At 51.9% G+C, this 18,524-nt stretch overlaps 6 protein-coding genes across 6 annotated transcripts; 4 read left to right on the top strand and 2 right to left on the bottom strand.

The window, feature by feature from the left end:
* Window positions 1–522: 522 nt before the first annotated feature.
* Window positions 523–3,798, bottom strand: BU24DRAFT_422063 (uncharacterized protein; the record flags this gene model as incomplete). The annotated part of the gene is made up of 5 exons (XM_033527887.1): window positions 3,361–3,798; window positions 2,856–3,267; window positions 2,081–2,804; window positions 1,935–2,029; window positions 523–1,876 (listed from the first exon to the last, which is right to left on the bottom strand). Coding segments are annotated over exons 1-5 (2,392 nt in total), but the record flags the coding sequence as incomplete, so codon positions are not given.
* Window positions 3,799–6,835: 3,037 nt separating this feature from the next.
* BU24DRAFT_422066 (terpenoid cyclases/Protein prenyltransferase) lies at window positions 6,836–8,606 on the top strand. Its single transcript, XM_033527888.1, has 5 exons — window positions 6,836–6,974; window positions 7,094–7,379; window positions 7,436–7,887; window positions 7,938–8,062; window positions 8,116–8,606. The coding sequence occupies exons 1-5, from the start codon at window positions 6,870–6,872 to the stop codon at window positions 8,156–8,158; spliced, it is 1,011 nt and encodes a 336-aa protein (XP_033384090.1). The 5' UTR covers window positions 6,836–6,869; the 3' UTR covers window positions 8,159–8,606.
* A 220-nt stretch (window positions 8,607–8,826) lies between these two features.
* Window positions 8,827–10,677, top strand: BU24DRAFT_491963 (uncharacterized protein; the record flags this gene model as incomplete). Its single annotated transcript, XM_033533858.1, has 2 exons — window positions 8,827–9,094; window positions 9,148–10,677. The coding sequence occupies 2 exons, from the start codon at window positions 8,827–8,829 to the stop codon at window positions 10,350–10,352; spliced, it is 1,473 nt and encodes a 490-aa protein (XP_033384091.1). The 3' UTR covers window positions 10,353–10,677.
* Window positions 10,678–11,041: 364 nt separating this feature from the next.
* On the bottom strand, window positions 11,042–12,239 carry BU24DRAFT_461984 (uncharacterized protein; the record flags this gene model as incomplete). The annotated part of the gene is made up of 3 exons (XM_033531945.1): window positions 11,042–11,527; window positions 11,619–11,711; window positions 12,147–12,239. The coding sequence occupies 3 exons, from the start codon at window positions 12,237–12,239 to the stop codon at window positions 11,042–11,044; spliced, it is 672 nt and encodes a 223-aa protein (XP_033384092.1).
* A 345-nt stretch (window positions 12,240–12,584) lies between these two features.
* Window positions 12,585–15,769, top strand: BU24DRAFT_422073 (glycoside hydrolase family 3 protein). The gene is made up of 5 exons (XM_033527889.1): window positions 12,585–13,022; window positions 13,071–13,142; window positions 13,200–13,366; window positions 13,418–13,781; window positions 13,834–15,769. Exons 1-5 carry the CDS (start codon window positions 12,957–12,959, stop codon window positions 15,688–15,690), a joined length of 2,526 nt encoding a protein of 841 aa, XP_033384093.1. The 5' UTR covers window positions 12,585–12,956; the 3' UTR covers window positions 15,691–15,769.
* A 265-nt stretch (window positions 15,770–16,034) lies between these two features.
* BU24DRAFT_491966 (uncharacterized protein) lies at window positions 16,035–18,490 on the top strand. Its single transcript, XM_033533859.1, has 2 exons — window positions 16,035–16,304; window positions 16,356–18,490. Exons 1-2 carry the CDS (start codon window positions 16,245–16,247, stop codon window positions 18,081–18,083), a joined length of 1,788 nt encoding a protein of 595 aa, XP_033384094.1. The 5' UTR covers window positions 16,035–16,244; the 3' UTR covers window positions 18,084–18,490.
* Window positions 18,491–18,524: the final 34 nt, after the last annotated feature.

Consider the following 18,524-nt stretch of genomic DNA (forward strand, 5'->3'; position numbering starts at 1 on the left):
ATTCCTCCTACTGATACTAGCCGTGTACTAGCCGCCTAAGCCAAGCGAGTCGAGACGCCCCGCGAGTCGAACGTCCCACCGCCAGACCTCGAACGGGCTGCTGCTATGGTTACAAGCCTACAACGCTACGAATACAACAGGCCTGGCGTATTGATTATGCACCTGTTCCATGGTGGCCGCCGTGTGTTGGTCATTTCATTCGATTGGACAATTCCCCTTGATGTGCCTCTGTGCGCGGCTTTTTCTCGCATACTCCACACATTCAACAGTTTCTCTAATTACGGTGTAGGTAGTTGATGCATAGGTTGGCAGGCCAAATGAAAACCTGATGTGCTCCTGTTCGATCGTTTCAAGAGAAAAATTACGGGAGTTAACGCAATCTGGAACGGGTCAATATTGCTGGGATATGTTGAGCCAGTTTACATACGATCCAACATCACCACCACCGCCACGATCGTCACGATCACGCGGAGCCTCACAACGATTCAAAGGTTACGTTTAGAAGTATAAGCAAGACGGCAGAAACCTTGGTACCTAGATATAAGCACACTAGCGTTTCTCCACTCACTCGTCCATCAAATTCTTAATCATCCGTGCCAATTATATTATCGTACAATAGGCCTCCGACTGGCCTCCAACTGCCCGAAGTCAACTCACAGAGTGCTATGCCTACCGAACATCCATTCCCAGCCCCGAAACCCAATGCCAGAGCGCAGAATATGCAAAGATATCTCGCCAGAACTCCGCCGCTGGTACTGTAATACGAAATTGAAACAGAGCAAAGGCGGTTGACGCGATCGTACAAAGTCCGAACGGGGTATCGTGACGTCGCGCCAACGGCCATGTAAGAAACATGCAAATCCAGATCCTTTTGAGCAAAAAGCAGAGAAAAAAAAAGCCACCGCCAGATGAAGTACGTTCAGTATTAGTACATCGCTCCTACTGGTTGGTCGAACCAGCTGTCATCAGAACTTTATGGAGAACGGCGAGCTGGGAGGATGGTTGAGATCCAGTCGAAACTGCGTTTCAGACTCAGCCCGATTATGCTGGGCTTGGGTGGGTGTAGCGCTTTCATCGTCATCGACCGCGATCTCAGGACCCAGCGTCGCGGTGGGAGCGCGTCGGGGCGTTGCCCGCGTATCAACAGCCACATCGCGACTATGCGACGAGGAAATGGCTCGATCTGTCGAAGGTTCACGAGATGGAACTCCTCGCCTCGAGCTACTAGACTTCTCAGGAGGAGTAGCACGGCCAGAAGAGGCAATGCTTCGGTCTGCTGAGACTCCACGAGTCGATCCTTTGGATCGATCCTTTGAATCGCTTCGGCCTGATTTCTTGAATGCGTCACCGAGGTGGGAGCCTTTAGCCTTTGCAGGCGTGTGCCCATTTCGTGAAGGAGGATGCACGGCCTGCGCCTGCGCCTGAGCCTGTGCTTGTGCTTCAGCTTGCAACTGGGCAACTTCTAGCAACCTCACTTCCTCGTCGAGGAACTCCTTTTCGGTCCAGCAACCCTGCCAGCAATTTCTCCAGTCCAGAATGAGGAATTGGAAACAGAAAGCGTCGATCTTGATAGCTGGTTGGAAACAGATACAGAGGTTGTTGTAGTTCATTTTGTTGAATTCCGAACAAGAATGAAGAAGACTGATGTGGCAGGTGATTGCGAACAGCAGATAGTAATTGAAGGGGGGCAGTTTCGACAGCTCGTCCTTCAACATCTGAGGTGTAGTCTTGGCTCCCTGACATTCTTGCTGAATCCTGGCTTGCGTCGCCTTCGGGAAGATATCATCAGGAAGTTGCCGTAGCCAATTCTTGAAGAGCGAACCAATGACATTCGGGTCATTGAGATTGTCGTCACTAATCAAGTCGATGTCGCGGTCTACGGTATGTCAATAAGGGGTGTGCATTAAGATGGGATGGCAGGATACGCCACATACCTTGATCGAATTTCTGCTCATAATATTTGACCGTGTGGGCAGCTCCTGGTACTCGATACAGTCCTTCTTCTTCGCAGCCCCTCATATTCAGGTAACTAGAAGAACTTGTCAATACGATCCGGCATAGACATCACCGAGGCACTTACTCTATACAGCGCCAGGGCAGTGCTGGCATCCAGAATTCAGTCTTGTCTCTGGAGCTCTCCAAACGATTGGAGATTCTTGTCAACCTAGTCTGCTCAACTAAAGGCTGGTGTATAATTTTGAACTGGTATGGCTCCTTCGGAATTTGAGGCTCTCTCTCGTGATTGCTGGAGCTGCGTCCCAGCTTTCCAAACATTCCCTTGCGCGCCGTCTCCATTTTCTCACCCATCTTCCTCGCACCTGAACCAAGACTTGACATCAACGTTGCACCCCTACTCTCGTTATACGAGTTGGAGGCCATCGAATGTGAGGCCATGGAGTTTGAGGCCAAGGAGCTTTGTTCTGCCCTTTCCTTGCGTAGGGGGACATCTTCGTCGCGAGAGCCCTCATGGCGGTCGGCGGAGTGAGTCCTGAGTTTTCCGAATGCGATGTTTTGGCGCCACGACTGGCCTTTCTCTAGAGGTGCAGTTTTCAATGGTAGAGAATCGTCGGGATTTCTCCAGTTTCCAGGATCGGGAGAGATCTTTGGAGGATTGGCCTTGAGTTTAGCGCGTGAGCTGGCAGTCTCTTCGACTTTGATCGATTTGGATCTCGTGAGCACGCCTTGTTTCTTTGGTTTTGTGGTGGTCCGGTTGGTTGAGTCTTGACTTCGATCGGGCGTGTCGTGAGATCTTCCAGACCCACTGTTGGATCGCGGTGCCGTGTCTGCATTGTCCGCGCGATGGTCTGACTCACTTAGCATCTTCTCCCGCCATTGTAGCACCAAATCATTATTACCTTCAGAATTGGAGGTCTGGACAGGACGGGTCAATTCTGGTGTAGATCCACCTTGCTTGCCGTTTGTGTAGAATGTGCCTCGGCCATCCTGTTCAGGCACTTGTCGGATTGAGTTATCTGGAGATGCAGCAACCCGTGTCGAAGATTTCGTTGCTCCAAAGTTGGAGAATATGCTCTTGGAGTCCTTCCGTAGTTTCGGTGACGCGGGCGAAGCTGGAACTTCGTTGTGGTACGCGCCAGTGGGGGTCACCGAGTTCTCCGAGTCGGCACCATACACGGCGTTAGGGGAGCCTGGACTACGAGGGCTCAGAGGCGATGTGACATTGTCCTTGCCCCCCTTCGTTCGCATCGCGAGCGACAGAGTTGACGACTTGGGCATCTTCCTTAAAGATTTCCGCGGCGGCGCCCAAGGCTAATAGAATCTTAGCTCTGCTGTATCATGAAGCAGCCAAGTGCTTGACCCCCTTCTAATTGGTGTGTATCGTGTGTGTACTGGGCGAAATACCTCGATTGTATTGGGTAGCAGACGCGCCTCGCTGCGACGGACAGGCTGATGGGGCTCAGCTTCCAACTGTGACCGCGAAAGATACGATATAGGCGATGTGGATGCGTGCGAGTTTATAACATTGGGCGGGTTGCTCGTGATAAACCGGTCGATGGGGTGTGTTCGAATATTGGGGGTCTGCTCGCTCATCTTGTTAGCCAATACACAGCGTTCGATGGTCGGTCTCGAGAGACGTATATTGATCCCAGCGTTGGCCATGTGTTGCGAAGAACTCGACGGAAACGCGCAGAGAAAGATCCGGCTTCCACCTGCTCTTGTGCATGCATGAACTGGCAATATTGCTGAGGCCGGCTCGTCGAAGGGGAGGCGGTGACGTGTGGGGGACAGGGTTGGGTAGTACGAACCGTATGGCAGATGAAGTTATTCCTTGCGCAAGAAGGTCTGCAGGCGCCCACAGATATGTGGCCGAATATAGTCGATCTGATTCTGCTTATAATGCGCAGCAAGTAGATGAATAGATCTACGATATGCGAGAGTCCGCTGCGGGATTCGACGGTAGGGCAGTGCTACCGCTTACCGCCCCCAGTATCTAACAAAATCCACGAGTATGCCCGGCTTTTCCTGGGTTGTGCTTACGTTCGATGGGTGGCGAGGATGAGGTCGAGGATGGCAACGGATCGATATCTATGCTTGCAATGGCATTAGCCTTGTGGTGCGAGGTGGTGAAGTGGAGAAAGAGATGCTAGAATGGAGGATGTTGTACAACATTGAATCTGCCACGATGCCGAAACAAAGGAGGGAGGGGCATCTCAACGATGTCGTTGAGCAACACTTACCAGTGTCGGCCTGGGCAAGGGGTCGCCAACGGTTGCGGAGGGAGGGAGGTAGGTAGGGAGGTAGTAGGGGAGGGAGGGACAAAGAGGCTTGACCGTGGCGGTGGGCTGTTCGGGACGAGAGGAGAGAACGGAGCAGCGGGAGAGGATGTTCTCCTGGTGTATGAATCAATATGATGGTTGGTGCTGGCTCTGGCTGACGTGCCGCTGTGCTATTTTCGGGGTCTACGCGAGTGCAAGTGGACCTGTTTACAGGAGGTGCGTTAGTTGGCCCGCGACGGAGGAACAAGCGGCGGGCGTATGTTATTGTTATTACTGTAATTGTAGGTACGAGTAGTGGTAGGTTGTTGTTGTTGGTAGGACCTTAGGATATGTACCGATGGTAGTTACTGTGCAGGTTGCCGTGGACCAGGAAGTAGAGCGCGTGCTTGTTGCGAGCGGCACGTTGCAGGTAGTTGATGGTGTAGTGAAGGATAGGTTCCGAAACGATGAAGGCAGAAATAGAAAATGCAGTGTGTACTTACTCCGAGTGTTTTGTGTGATTGTGTGGGTGAGGTTGTGTGAGGTGTGTGAGAGTGTATGTGATTGAGTTTGTGTGCGTGTGGAGAGAATGGCGGTGGGGGTGGAAGGAGAGAGAAAGAGGGAGGAGAGAATGTAGCGCAGTCGTGCAAGGCCGCAAACGCGTACAACAGCCAGCGTATGCACACACTCAACAATACTTCAAGTACGCCAGACCAGTAGTCTAGGTAATTATTAGTTGGTTTAATATCACAGAGAAGTACGGAGTAAATAGGCTGGAGAGTATCTGTCTGTACCCGGTGTGTGATATGGATGTGGATATGGATATGGATATGGAGGAGACTCAGTAGAAGGTATCTCTCTGTACACAGTACAAGACTACAAGTAGTTACCATGGTAGGCTTGCGTATGTGTACTCCGTATACGCACTAGAAGTAGACTTTGAATTAATTACCAAGATAACTACCTAACTATAGAGATGGAGAGGCCGGAGAGAATCAATTAGGGTTTAGTTAGTGCAAGATAGGGGGCAATAAGGGACAGGGACAAGGATAGGGATAGGACCTCAAACCCAACGAGACGAACGGTTTCTGGGTCCTCTCTTTGAGGTAGGAATAATAGATATCAACTACTGTATTAGTATTTTAATGTAGGGAGTAGGGACTGGATAGGATGTCTGACCTCTCCTCTCAAACGGCGATAATGCTTGATGATTCATATCACCGGTGTCAGTTGCGGGACGCTTGGGCCCAGGGGTACAGGTAGAAAAGCACAGGTACAGGCACGGATACAGGTACAAGTACAAGTACAGATACGCTGGTACAGGTACAGGCATAGGCACAGGCACAGGCACAGGCACAGGTACAACAATGTATCAGGTACGAGATATCAAGTAATTACCAATCCCCGAACAGGGAGTGTCACGCAGTACAGCAAACAAGACAGAAGCACATGTGGTTCCAGTACTCACATACAAAAGACAGTTTATCAAAGGCTTCATGGAAGAATGACCTGCATGGCTTGAGCAAAGATGTTGTTCAGAGTACACTGTACTCCATACTCCAACACAACACTTGTACCTAGGTAACTAAAGTACGGCGGCTATTATTAATTACACCTTACGAGTGTGTACTTGAAGTTCGGCGCCCTCGAAAGAGACCTCGGGTACGAATCTCAATTTCAAGGTCACAGGGCAGAGCAGAGCTTTCCCGACTATTTTTTGCTGGCGAAGATTTCCCTTTGCCGTCTGGAAGCAGCTTAAGCCCAGCGCTCAAGGCTCAACTCACGCCGACGCTGACGTCTTATACGCTTCCTGGCCGTTATTTGTTCCAGCGCCCAAAGCCACTGAATCCTGATGTACTCCGTATCTCCCGGAGGTTTTCATAATAATCTACGAAGACCAACCACAAACCCTACCTTTCCACCAACTTCTCAGTATCGCTGTATATCCAGGCATCGTCTATCCATGCACTCCGTACACTTCATCTAGGCAATGGTGCATCAGCGGCGACTCGGGGTGGTCTGGTGCTTCAACCTCGCTGGTATCTATACGAAGTTGGCCCAGGTTTAATCGCTAACAATTGATAGCCAATTTAACAGCTATTTAGCGATTATCGATTAATTGCTGATGCTTTTCCTGTTGCAAACTTGCGAGAGATTGTCTCCTAGCGTGCAGCCAAAACTCAATATAAGGAAACTGATCGACTGTGGTTGCTGGCTACTGTTTCCCGTTCCGAGGGCTGTCTCCTCTGCCACCAACACCTGCACACACATCTCGACCAACTTGATAGGGGCGGAAGATCACCGCTTCCCTATCCCACACCTGACTGTGTAATAATCATCGTTGACTGTGGACGGAGTGGAGTATTACTGTATGCATGCTCGTAGGCTTAACGGTTGAGAGAGTGAGACACCCTTCGGCGCCTCGCCTGTAGTCCGTGCACGTATGCCTTATGCCAAGACTTCTCGTGAGATCGCGTTTCAGAGTGTCCAGGTCCTGAATTATATTCTCCGTCACCTCAATCAACCCAAACCCCATTTTCCTCCCGACGAAACCCAGCTCTACCGCACTTTACCGCTCCGGTGGCAGCGGCAAAGGCAACTGTGGTCCTAATCCTGCGAGATACTATCTCTGCTCGCGTATCGCCCTTTCATACCATGGCGCTCGTCTCTGGTCCCGGTCGTGGTGGCATGTCCGACATGCCCGTTGAAATGCGGCTGTTCGTCGATAAGCATGTTCGCTACATTCAGAGCCTCGACACCGTGCGTCCGCCTTGAGATCTGAGTTCTTTCCTCTGCGCATCTTCTTCTCCGCATGCATACCCAAAACGTCGCATAGTTTCGAAACAGTACCATCAAACCCCCCACTGACCCACATACAGCGTAAAGACGAGCTCGAGTACTGGCTCACCGAACACCTACGTCTAAATGGTTTGTACTGGGGACTCACCGCCCTCCATCTTCTAGGACATCCGGATGCTCTACCACGCGATGAGGTCTTGGAGTTTGTGCTCTCGTGCTTGCATGATAACGGGGGTTTCGGTGCTGCACCAGGCCATGATGCGCATATGCTCTACACTGTCAGCGGTGTACAGATCCTCGCCACTCTGGATGCTTTCGATGAGCTGGACAGGCGCGTCCCGGGTGGTCGCCAAAAGATCGGACAGTGTGCGTTGGCTTCCAGAGCGCCTTTGTTGATATTTCCTAATGCTCATAATCTACAGTCATTGCAGGCTTGCAGGATCCAGAAACCGGTACATTTGCTGGCGACGAGTGGGGAGAGCGAGACACACGATTCCTCTATGGTGCACTGAATGCATTATCGCTCATGAAGTTACTTCATCTAGTCAACGTCGACAAAGCTGTCGAACACATCCAGTCATGCGCCAATTTCGATGGTGGATATGGTACAAGCCCAGGAGCCGAGTCTCACTCGGGTCAGATATTCACGTGTGTGAGTGCTTTGACCATTGCTGGAAGATTGGATCTAGTAGACCATGACAAGCTTGGAGCGTGGCTCAGCGAGAGACAATTGAAAAACGGTGGCCTCAATGGCAGACCTGAGAAGAAAGAGGATGTCTGCTACAGTTGGTGGGTGATGAGCAGCCTCGCCAACCTCAAAAGGCTGCATTGGATTGATGGCCGGAAATTAACAGAATTCATCTTACAGTGTCAGGTACGCCCCGCTGTCACGTACTGATCATGTTCTATACCTGACCGATGTAGGATCCCGAACTGGGCGGCCTTGCGGATCGCCCCGGCGACATGGTAGATGTGTTTCATACCGTCTTCGGTATCGCTGGTCTGAGCCTCCTCAAGTACCCCGGGCTTGCTGAGGTCGATCCCACTTAGTAAGTATAAAGATAATAATCGTCAATGATGCTTGGCTGACGCGATATTTCAGTTGTATGCCTCGTGAAGTAACTCGGAGATGTTTGGGCAAGTAGGCACATGGTACACAGAGTTTATTATTCTGGCACACACAAACATAATTGGTTACAGCACAGTCCTACAACTGTTGGATATTACCATCTCGCATAGCATAAAAAGATATAAATGCTCCCGTAAGGTTATGTGAACCCGCTCGTAGGCCGTCGACCAGTGGTACAAATACCTAGGTACTTAGGTACTGATTCCTCGATCACCTTAAGATTTGAAGCCTCTGGGTAGTGGACAGTTGCTATTACATTTCCAAGAGCTAGTTCATCACTAACGCTATTATGCCAAACATTAATCTAGCCCTCATCGATGGGTTGCCAAATACAAAGTCTGAGCGGAGCGAATAGTCTGTGTGGTTTGTAGATGCCCAGCCTTTCCCACGTGGCTGGCCTACCCAATCCCGCAAATCACAAAATGCTCTTCCTTCAAGTAGAGAACTTCTTTCTTCCCTTTCCTCTTTAACAATCAAATTTGTTCTTTCCAATTGTCCTGTCTTTCATCAACAATGTCGTGAGGGGCATGGCAGTAGCTCGAAACTTATCTGCTGGTCCCGCCGCCTTTCTCCTTCTTCACTACCAACACGCTCCTTTCACTCCCTTCACTCACCGACGACTGCGTAGCACTTTCACCTTCATTTTCGTCTCATCACAGTCCCTACCACGGGCTCCAAGTCGCAATGGCGGCTAACAGCATACCTCTCCACTGCAACATCTGCCCAAAGAAACCCAATTTCAGCGATGTATCTCATCTGCTTACTCACATTTCAAGCAAGGCACACCTGGCCAATCATTACAAGGTCAGACTCCGTGCAGCCTGTGAGGAGGAGTCTCGCCAGATGCTAGAGGCCTACGATCGCTGGTATGCCGAATGGAATGTCGAGGAGCTGATGTCGGAGCGGATGGTGCAGAAGGACAACAAGCGGAGGGCACGATCGAGGCTTCCAAGTAAGATCTTCGCTTTGATCGAAGACTTTTGGTTAACCTCAATCTTGTCACAGCTAGGTTTCCATCTATGCAACCGAAACTTGAAGCTCCCACCCCAGTGTCCGCTCGTTCCCAAGCCGCCGTCGGTGACCTCCTCGATCCACGTCTTTATGAGCAACCCCCACAACAGCTGGTAGCCACGCAAAATGAGGCTGCCGTGGTTCCAGCACTCACTTCACAAACTGGCCCAGTTCTTCGACAGCGCCCATACGTGCCTCGCATGCAATACTGGGCTATGGACTCCCGCTCTACCTCGCAGAGCTACACAACCCCAGACTACGAGACCTCGAGCGAGTACTCGGAACCGAGCACTCGGGGGCGATTTGTCCGAGCAGCACGAGGGTCTGTTGTGATGGAAGACCCTTTCAGCGCCCCTGAAGTCTCCGTAGAAGACCCAATGGCTGTCAGCGAGTCCACCAGACTCAAGGGGGTCTACTGGCCAGGAATGAATATCTTTGACTCTGCCACTCCTGAGATGCGCCGTAAACGCAACCAGAAGAAGGATAGCTCGGTAGTTGAGCGGCTAGAAGTAAATTCTCAGGGTGTCGAACCAACAGAGATGATCTTCACTCCTCGTGGCTCATTCAAACGCCAGCGGAGGATGTCCTGTTCCGAGTTTGATGACGATGAGGAGGACAACCCAGTCCCTCGAAAGAGTCCTAGGGCTCCTTCGAGACGACCAGCATTGGCAAATCTGGATGTCAATGCTAGTCGCCGCCCGCGTCAAGCCTCTCGCACCCAAGGCTTCTTACCTGCTCGAGGTCAGCATAACGGCCGCAACAATACCGCCTATGCTGTTGATGGCTTCGCACCCCGAAAGCGTCGCACCTTTGAGGTTTTCCAAGACGATGAAGTGCCCTTCGGGCAGCCTGCGGGATTCGAATATCTCACAGCGGGTTTCCGCCCTCATCAGGTGTCACCCTCTCCGGCTCCCACATTTCCGTACAAGGCCTATGGAGGGCTCTACCAGAACGAGGACAAAGAGAATGCCACCCCATCCTTTCAGGAGCCAATCTACGACATGCACCACCATGGCCACGGCTCCCACATTTCGAATGGCTTGCCTCTCCATGCCTTCACCTACGGTCTAGGCCAGGACCAGCACGCTTTTCAATACAACAACCATCTATACATGAACAACATTTATCAGCAGCAAACTGAGGGTGAAGTTGATGACGCCCGTACCCTCACCGCCTCGCCATCGCCATCTACCGGCTAGATCGATTGACATGGCCGCACAGCTGCCTTTCAGCAGGACGACCCCGATTATTTATCCCCCCAGTTCCGGCTTACTTCGTTTCTCTACATCATAAAACGTTTTCCCAAAAGTTTCGTACCAGCGGCTTTTGCATCGCCCAGTTCAACTCAATCGCTTCTCGCTTGGAGGACATTCTATTCTTGCCAACGAGCATAGACTTTACTTACACTTCGATTACAGACAATATCAGACGCTACGGCAGCTTACCGTATGCCGTCAGGTTACAAGATTATTTAGTACCGGCGAAAGAAGCATGTTGCTATTTCATTATAACGCGTAACGAGTTCGCGCTACAAGCTGGGCCCAAAGGTTATCAGCTGAGCGGGTATGAGGATGTCGTACGATATTATGCTGTCACGAACAATAGTTAATATATAATTACTTGTACGGTCTTAATTTCCAAAATTGTTGATGCCGGTGATGTGTATGCGTATTTGATCCTTCAACACTCTCTTCATCAACTTAAGTCTCTATATTGCTATAACGCTAATTATGGTAGTCTCCAATTAAGGAAACGTTCCCATTTAAGTAATTGGGAAATCGTAGCCACCTTTTATTTCTATCCTACATGCACCCGTCCCCATACATCATGCACATTCCAACCTCTTCCAGTCCCCAGAACAAAAGCGATCCACCCACCACCCACCATTCTAATCCCTCTTCCCCTCCACCCTCTCAAACCCATTCACATACGCATACACAGCCCTCAACCCCCCACCCACAACCCACATCGTGACCGCGCTCCCCAAAAACAGCCCCACCCTCTGCCACAACCCGAGCAGCGCAAATATCGGATACGGATAGAACCCATTCCTCTCATAGCACACCTCGATCCAGAACCAGTACGCGAACGCGAGGACCGTGGACATCGCCAGCGTGACGAGCGGGGCGTTGGGGTTGACGGGCGACGTCGGCCACGGCGGCGACAGCAGCAGTGCGTCGAGGGAGAGGAAGATCGCGGGGAAGAGGTGGAAGGTTAGGTCGGTGGCGAGGGGGAGCATGGGGAGGTCGGGCGGGATGACGAGGGAGGTGTCGATGAGGCGGAGGGACCAGTAGAGGAGGGAGATGAGGAGTTCGAGGGGGGCGGCGGTGAGGGAGAGGTAGTTTTTCAGGAGGAAGAATGTGCGGGAGTTTGTCTGGGAGGTGTTAGCATGGGAGGTGGAGGGTGTTTTGTTTGCGGGTTTGGTTGAGGATTGATGGGGTAGGTGGTGAGGAGGGGAGACGTACGATGTCGGCGATGATGCCGCAGGCGAAGCTTAAGGTGCAGATTGTTAGGCCGATGATGGTGAGGTATTGGAAGTGGCCGCCGAAGGAGTCGTTCTGTTGGATTGGGCTTGGTTAGTGATGCTCATGATTGTATGAACGGACGTGATGTACATATAAATGTATATGTGCATGTGTGTGAATGAATGGGGTGGTAGAATTCTTTGGTTTGATATTGGATATTGGTATCAATTGAGGTATCAATTGATAGCAAATTTATGGGTACCACTGTGAAATGCATGGCCAAAAAAGAACATGGCATAACAGTATCATCTAAAACCACCAAAAAGGTATATTCTACTTACAATGGCATTGGGAAAATCATGCAAGCTGGAGATGGCATTAGCACAAGCATACAAATTCCCCCAACGGAAGATGGTTCACAATTTAAAAGACGAGTAAAAGCTAGCAAGTCCAAGTACCTATCAAATTGTCAACACCAGCCACCAACAACAACACCATTCAAAGCAATTGTCAATTGATAGTACATACATGCAATGCACCCGAGAACCCTTTAGACGGTGAATCCAGCCGCTGGAGTGGATGTTTCCGCTTCGCTCTCTCAACTTCCAGTACTGTACTCATGATGCGTAAATTTTATCTTACAAAGAAAAGAATAGAGAAGTACAATAGCACGAAATGTCCAGATGGAAGGAGAACTGTATCGTGAACGTGAAGTTTGAAGACGCGGTGAAGAACAGAGCCGGTTCCGAGCACGTGGGGCCAACTCTCAGCTCTGGTTGACGTCAGGTCGGGAATAACTTTTCTGGAAATTCCGATAGACAGTAAAATCACGTGGTTCAGATTAGACGGCCATCCTCGTATGTAAGGCCGCCAAGATCTGGAGACACCCAATAACCCCACATGAGACCGACAGGCTATGATTGCTTCGTCCACGGGTCAACATCGGTTCATCTTCGGTCGGTGCCTGGCCTTGCGAGCTTTCAATGGAAAAACCTCGGACGCACTTTTGCTCTTGGTTCCTGAGACTTGATTGCTGTCTGAGCCAATGACGGTATGCCTCCGCAGGCCCAGATGCTCCACACCTTGGAGAAACTGCTCTTTGGATGACCGGAGTTACGGTTGTAGCGTCCGTCAGATGATACATGATGGACGCCAGCGCGATGGCTGTGGGTACGACGGTTATGCGGTACTCGACTCTTAAGAAGCCTGAGATCCGTTCGTTCACTCTGAAATTTATGATCATATCTTGATACCCCCATTCTTGTCTTCGTTACGTAGGACTTGGTTGTGCCGCCTGTATTGCTAGCGATTGTTTCTGCCTGCACTCAGTATATCAAGATGGGATCGGCAGTCATCGAGACCAACATCGACGGGATCCTCCAGACACTTACTCTGGAGGAGAAGGTACGCTTCTCGATCCTCCCAATGAGATGCGTAGCCTAACGAAAACAGGTCTCCCTTCTCGCCGGAAAGGATTTCTGGGAGACAGTCCCCATTCCCGGAAAGAATGTCCCCGCAATCAAGGTATGTACCGCAGCGTCCATCTTTTCCAACGTAACCCCAAGCTGACAATCTGTCCAGACTTCTGATGGACCAAACGGTGCACGTGGCGCTGTTTTCTCTGGTGGCACACGCGCTGCTTGCTTCCCTGCGGCAGTTTGTGCTGCTTCGACATGGAACCCCACGCTATCCAAGCGCTTCGGAAACGCCCTAGCCGAAGAGGCCTTAACCAAAGGTGCCCGTGTCTTGTAAGTGATCAGACTGTCAATTGTTAGACCATCGAGCTCACGTGTTTCCAGGCTCGGCCCTACCATGTGCAACCATAGGCATCCTCTTGGAGGCCGTAACTTCGAGAGTTTCTCCGAAGACCCGTTCCTGGCTGGAAAGCTCGCTGCGCAGGTCGTCACTGGACTGCAGGAGAAGGGAGTTGCTGCCACCATTAAGCATTTCGCTGCCAATGAGCAGGAGACCGACCGTCTGAAGGTCGATGAGATCGTGCCTGAGCGTGCCCTGCGAGAGATCTACATGAAGCCCTTTGAGATTGCCATACGTGAAGCCAATCCCTGGGCCGTCATGACCGCTTACAACCTGGTAAACGGTACTCACGCAGACGCTCACAAGTACATGCTTGAGCACGTTCTCCGGGGCGAATGGGGATGGAATGTAAGTACTCTTGCTTCAACGGCTTCTGTGGTATTCGCTAATTCAAATGTAGGGTCTGGTCATGAGCGACTGGGGAGGTACCAACTCGACCGCTGATGCTTTGAATGCTGGTCTGGACCTTGAAATGCCAGGTCCCACGCGATTCAGGACTGCCGAAGCTGTCGTCGAGGCTGTCAAGAAGGGCACCGTGTCCGAGGCTACCATCAACGCCCGGGCAAAGAATGTCCTTGAGCTCATTAAGAAGGTGGGCGGATTCGAGAACCCTGAGATCCCTCCTGAGAGGTCAGTCGATGACCCTGCCCACCGTGCTCTTATCAGGGAGACGGCCGGCGAGGGTCTCGTCCTTCTGAAGAACGACAACGTACTTCCTTTGACCAAGGAGAATGCCAAGGGCAAGAAGATTGCTTTGCTCGGATTGGCCAAGGAGGCTCTCATTCACGGTGGTGGAAGCGCTTCATTGCACTCTCACTACAGGATCACTCCCGAGGAGGGTCTGCGCAACGCCTACGGCGATGACGTAGAGTTCAAATACGCAAAGGGTGCCCATACCTACAGGCAGATCCCGCCTTTGTCCGATAACTGCACCGGAGTCGATGGCAAGGCCGGTTGGACCGCTGAGTTCTTTGAGCAGGGAAGCACTGGCAAGCCGTTGGAGACCAGGAATGGTCTCAAGGATGCATCATTTATGCCTCTGCTCGACGCCAGCGCCAAATCGAAGGATCTCAAGTTCACTGCAACATTCGTCCCCCAGCAATCCGGTGCTCACTATCTTTCTTGCTCTGGAATTGGCCCTACAAAGGTCACCATCAATGGAGAACAGGTTTTTGAACAGACGGAAAACTCCCCTGATGCTATGGCCTTCCTCTTCGGCGGCAACCCGGAGAAGGAGTTCACATACTCTTTCGAGAAGGGTCAATCTTACAAGGTCCAGGTGTTCTCTGCGCCTCCTGCTTCGGAGGGCGACGATGCCATGGAGGGCATCTTGGACGGTTTCCCTGGCTTCCGACTCGGATTCATGGATCAACAAGAGCACGACGAGGACCTATTGACTCCAGCCGTAGACCTCGCAAAGGAGTGCGACTATGCGATTGTCTTCACAGGTCACACACCAGTCTGGGAAACCGAGGGACAGGATCAGTTCAGTTTCAGTCTGCCCAAGGACGGTTCACAAGATAAGCTAGTCTCGGCTGTTGCCAAGGTGAACTCCAAGACCATCGTGGTGAACTCCACTGGTGTTGCTGTTGCTATGCCCTGGTTGTCTGAGGTCGGCGCTCTCGTCCAAGCGTGGTTCCCCGGACAGGAGGCAGGCAATGCAATTGCAGATGTGATCTCCGGCACCATCAACCCATCTGGCAGACTTCCCGTCTCCTTCCCTAAGCGTATCGAAGATGCGCCAGCACACGGAAACTTCCCAGGCACGAGGAAGGATGGCCAGCTCACCGTCCGATACGAGGAGGGCGTCTTTGTTGGATACCGCCACTACGATCGCGTATCTCAGGACAAGGTCCAGTTCCCCTTCGGATTTGGACTGTCTTACACTACGTTCAGCTTGAAGGATGCTAGCGTAGCACAGAGGTCCACCGATGTCTTCACTGCTAAGGTCAAGGTTGCTAACACCGGCCGCCGCACCGGTGCCACAGTCGTGCAGCTATACGTTGGTAGGGCTGAGGAGTCTGCAGATCATCCCGTCAAGACGCTAGCGGCATTCCAGAAGGTGACTGTGGAAGCCGGCAAGGAGCAAGAGGTCGAGCTTACGTTGGCTCTGAGGGACTTCGCTTACTTCGACGAAGCATCGAGCGCATTCAAGGTCGATAGAGGTCGATACAAGTTTTCTTTTGGTCAATCCACTGCAAACATCGAGAGCGTTGTAGAATTAGACATCGAAGGCAGCCGAGAGCTGAAGCTTTAGATGTTGTCAGCACTAGCATATTAGATACCTCGTAATAGTTCAATGGGCCACGCATCGGAGTCTTAGAACCCTATCAACGCCCCGTTCATAACTTCGACGTTAAGTGTCATCCTCTATTTGTATCCCACCGCCGTGTCTAGTATACACGTCGCTCTCTGCCGACCAATAGTCTGATGGTCTGCAAGGTGAGCTGCCTAGAGGTGGACAGGGCAAACCCTTGTCGATAAACGATTTGTGTGACCGTGCACATCCGATCCACTTAGAAGCTAGTAACCAAGGTCGCCCGCAGTCATCAAACTTAAGTTACGTCTCGCGTGGGGCGAAACTATTCCTCCTCAACCTCACAAGTATCACGGCCACGAACGTATCAAACCCCAAAAGTTCCCTCCCCGCCATACTAGAGCCCAAAATCGAAACAAGCAAAGGCAGCAGTCCACAGTCTTTGCTCCAGCTGCCCTACATGATTTGGCGGTAGTCGTTACTTTCCTCCTCAAACAGGACAAACACACCTTCATCTGCCCTGCACGAGTCGTTCACGTGAGCAAACATTCAGTATGCCTAATGTAGGTAAGCCATCGAAGGGATGTAAGAACTGCAGGGAGCGCAAAGTCAAAGTAAGTATGGTCTGGCCTTTGGAGGCTTCCACAAGGCTGATCTTGGGTTAGTGCGATCAGAAGCGACCATCGTGCTCGCAATGTCTAAGGACTGGAAGAGAATGCCATGGCTACAGGGACCCGTTGACCATGATGTTTCGAAATGAAAGTGACGTGGTTGCTCGGAAAGCGCAAAACAGATATGAAATGCTGTCGAGGAAGTCAAAAAAGCCGACATATAGCGGCGAGCATCGGGGTTCCGATTCAAGCTCATCATCATCATCTTCTTCTTCTTCGACGTTCTCATCGTCATCGACTTCATCGTCATCGTCAAGTCATTCCCAATGGTCCTCTCGATCAAGTTTGCGGAAATCTGAGCAGCGAATAGTGCCAATGAAGGCACGTTCTGAGAACCCTCTTGCCCTCACCTATGCGGCGGTCCCGTCCATCGAGGACCAGGGGATGAGTTTCTTCCTCGCCAACTTTGTCCAGACTCCAACTTTCGTTCCTCGAGGAAATTTCGATTTCATGCTGGAGCTGCTGGACAGGCCAGACACCACATTAGCTCTGCGGACAAGTGTAACCGCAGCAGGCTTGGCCAGCCTCGCCATCACGACCAAGAACCCTGAGGTCACGAAGCGAGCACAGCAGGAATACGTAAGTGCGCTGAACCTCACGAACAAAGCCTTACAGCGAACATCAACGGCCACAACCAACAGCACGCTGGTGTCCGTCATCCTCCTCGGCATGTACGAGAATTTCATGCACAACGAGCATGGGTCACTCGCGTCGTGGGCGAAGCATGTCAAAGGCGCATGCACGCTCATGGACCTGCGCGGACCCGAACAGCTACGCGACGACGTCGGTCTACGTATCTTCCAGCAATTCTACGGAACCATTCTCCTGGTGTCCCTGGAGACCGGCATGCCCATCCCAGAACCAATTATCGAGCTGCGGAAAGAGGCAGTCAACATTGCCGACTACAGCGTATTCGGAAAATCCTGGACGACCAAGATGGTAGGCTTCATGGCGCGGGCCATCACACTGACACAAGTGACCACGAAGACCCCCCCCGAGATGCTCAACGACGCCCTAGAACTCGACCGCGAGCTCGACCACCTGAAGACCCTTATCCCGAACATCTGGCTATACGAGACAGTCTACCTCGACGAACCAGACGAGTACTGCTACACCGACCACTACCACATCTACCTCGACCCCTGGGTCGCCCAAATGCTCAACAACCTCCGCTCCTGCCGCCTCCTCCTCCACGGCGCAATCTACACCTCCCTCCGCAAGGGCCTCGCACACACTCCCCCGCTCTTCACCCCCGAATACGCGGCCTCGCAATCCAAAGCGTCCCTCCAAGTCCTGCGAGCCGGGTCCGCAGGCATCTGCGCCGCGACCCCGCAAATCATTGGGCAGCTCCCGTTCCCGACGCTCAACCCCGCCGAAGCAAGCGAGGCGACCCACCCGTCCGACCTCATCGACGCCAAAGACCCAAAGTATCGTCTCCAGCCCCCGGGCACGTTCGCCAACGTCGCGAAGCCGACGGGGATATACCACCTCATATGGCCGCTGTACGCGATCGGCGCGGCGGAGCTGTCGCCGCCGGACCTGACGGCGTGGACGATCAAGGTGTTGTACTTTATTGCGCTGAAGATCGGGATGAGGCAGGCGGTTGCGCTGGCGGACGAGCTGAGTGAGAAGTTGAAGCGCGGCGTTGTGATTGAGGCGGCGGAGGATTCGGCGTCGAATTTGCCGTCGTATCAGTTTGGGAAGAATATGCCTGAGAGTTGATGAGGGGGTTTTGGGTGATGCGAAGGGGGGAGAGGAAAATAGGAAAGGCAGGGCTAGGGAACCCGGAAATGGAGATGCGAAGCGCTGGGTACCTACCAGCGAAAATAGGCCGTTGGAGAAGAGAGCGGGTGGTCCCGAAATACGAGTACTCGTGCTCTAGTGTTGCGGAGACCTCCTGTCAAAGTAACGCCACTGGTCTGTCTTGCCTGCGGCATCATGGCGATCGACCCGTCGGCGGAGTCGCCGTTGTTATTTGGGGAGCATGAGCCAGTGGAAAGGTTACTTGGCTTGGACATTTACTTCTTCTATATAACATTACCTCACAACATACATATCTAGAACAAGATCTATAACGGCCATTAATACTATCCCAGAGATAATGCGGGCAGCCCAAGTAGAAAAGAGAGGTAATCATAGTATCACCTCTATGAATATAATTTA

This window comes from Aaosphaeria arxii (assembly GCF_010015735.1).
Source record: "Aaosphaeria arxii CBS 175.79 unplaced genomic scaffold BU24scaffold_4, whole genome shotgun sequence".
In the NCBI taxonomy this organism is placed as follows: domain Eukaryota; kingdom Fungi; phylum Ascomycota; class Dothideomycetes; order Pleosporales; genus Aaosphaeria; species Aaosphaeria arxii.

Bases quoted from the DNA above. Each gene is read 5' to 3' on its own strand.
- BU24DRAFT_422066 (XM_033527888.1), top strand. From the start codon at position 6,870: ATGGCGCTCGTCTCTGGTCCCGGTCGTGGTGGCATGTCCGACATGCCC. The intron at 7,380-7,435 runs GTGCGTTGGCTT...CATAATCTACAG, and splicing joins TCGCCAAAAGATCGGACAGT to TCATTGCAGGCTTGCAGGAT. The intron at 8,063-8,115 runs GTAAGTATAAAG...GCGATATTTCAG, and splicing joins GCTGAGGTCGATCCCACTTA to TTGTATGCCTCGTGAAGTAA.
- BU24DRAFT_422073 (XM_033527889.1), top strand. From the start codon at position 12,957: ATGGGATCGGCAGTCATCGAGACCAACATCGACGGGATCCTCCAGACA. The intron at 13,143-13,199 runs GTATGTACCGCA...CAATCTGTCCAG, and splicing joins AGAATGTCCCCGCAATCAAG to ACTTCTGATGGACCAAACGG. The intron at 13,782-13,833 runs GTAAGTACTCTT...ATTCAAATGTAG, and splicing joins GGGGCGAATGGGGATGGAAT to GGTCTGGTCATGAGCGACTG.
- BU24DRAFT_491966 (XM_033533859.1), top strand. From the start codon at position 16,245: ATGCCTAATGTAGGTAAGCCATCGAAGGGATGTAAGAACTGCAGGGAG. The intron at 16,305-16,355 runs GTAAGTATGGTC...ATCTTGGGTTAG, and splicing joins GCAGGGAGCGCAAAGTCAAA to TGCGATCAGAAGCGACCATC.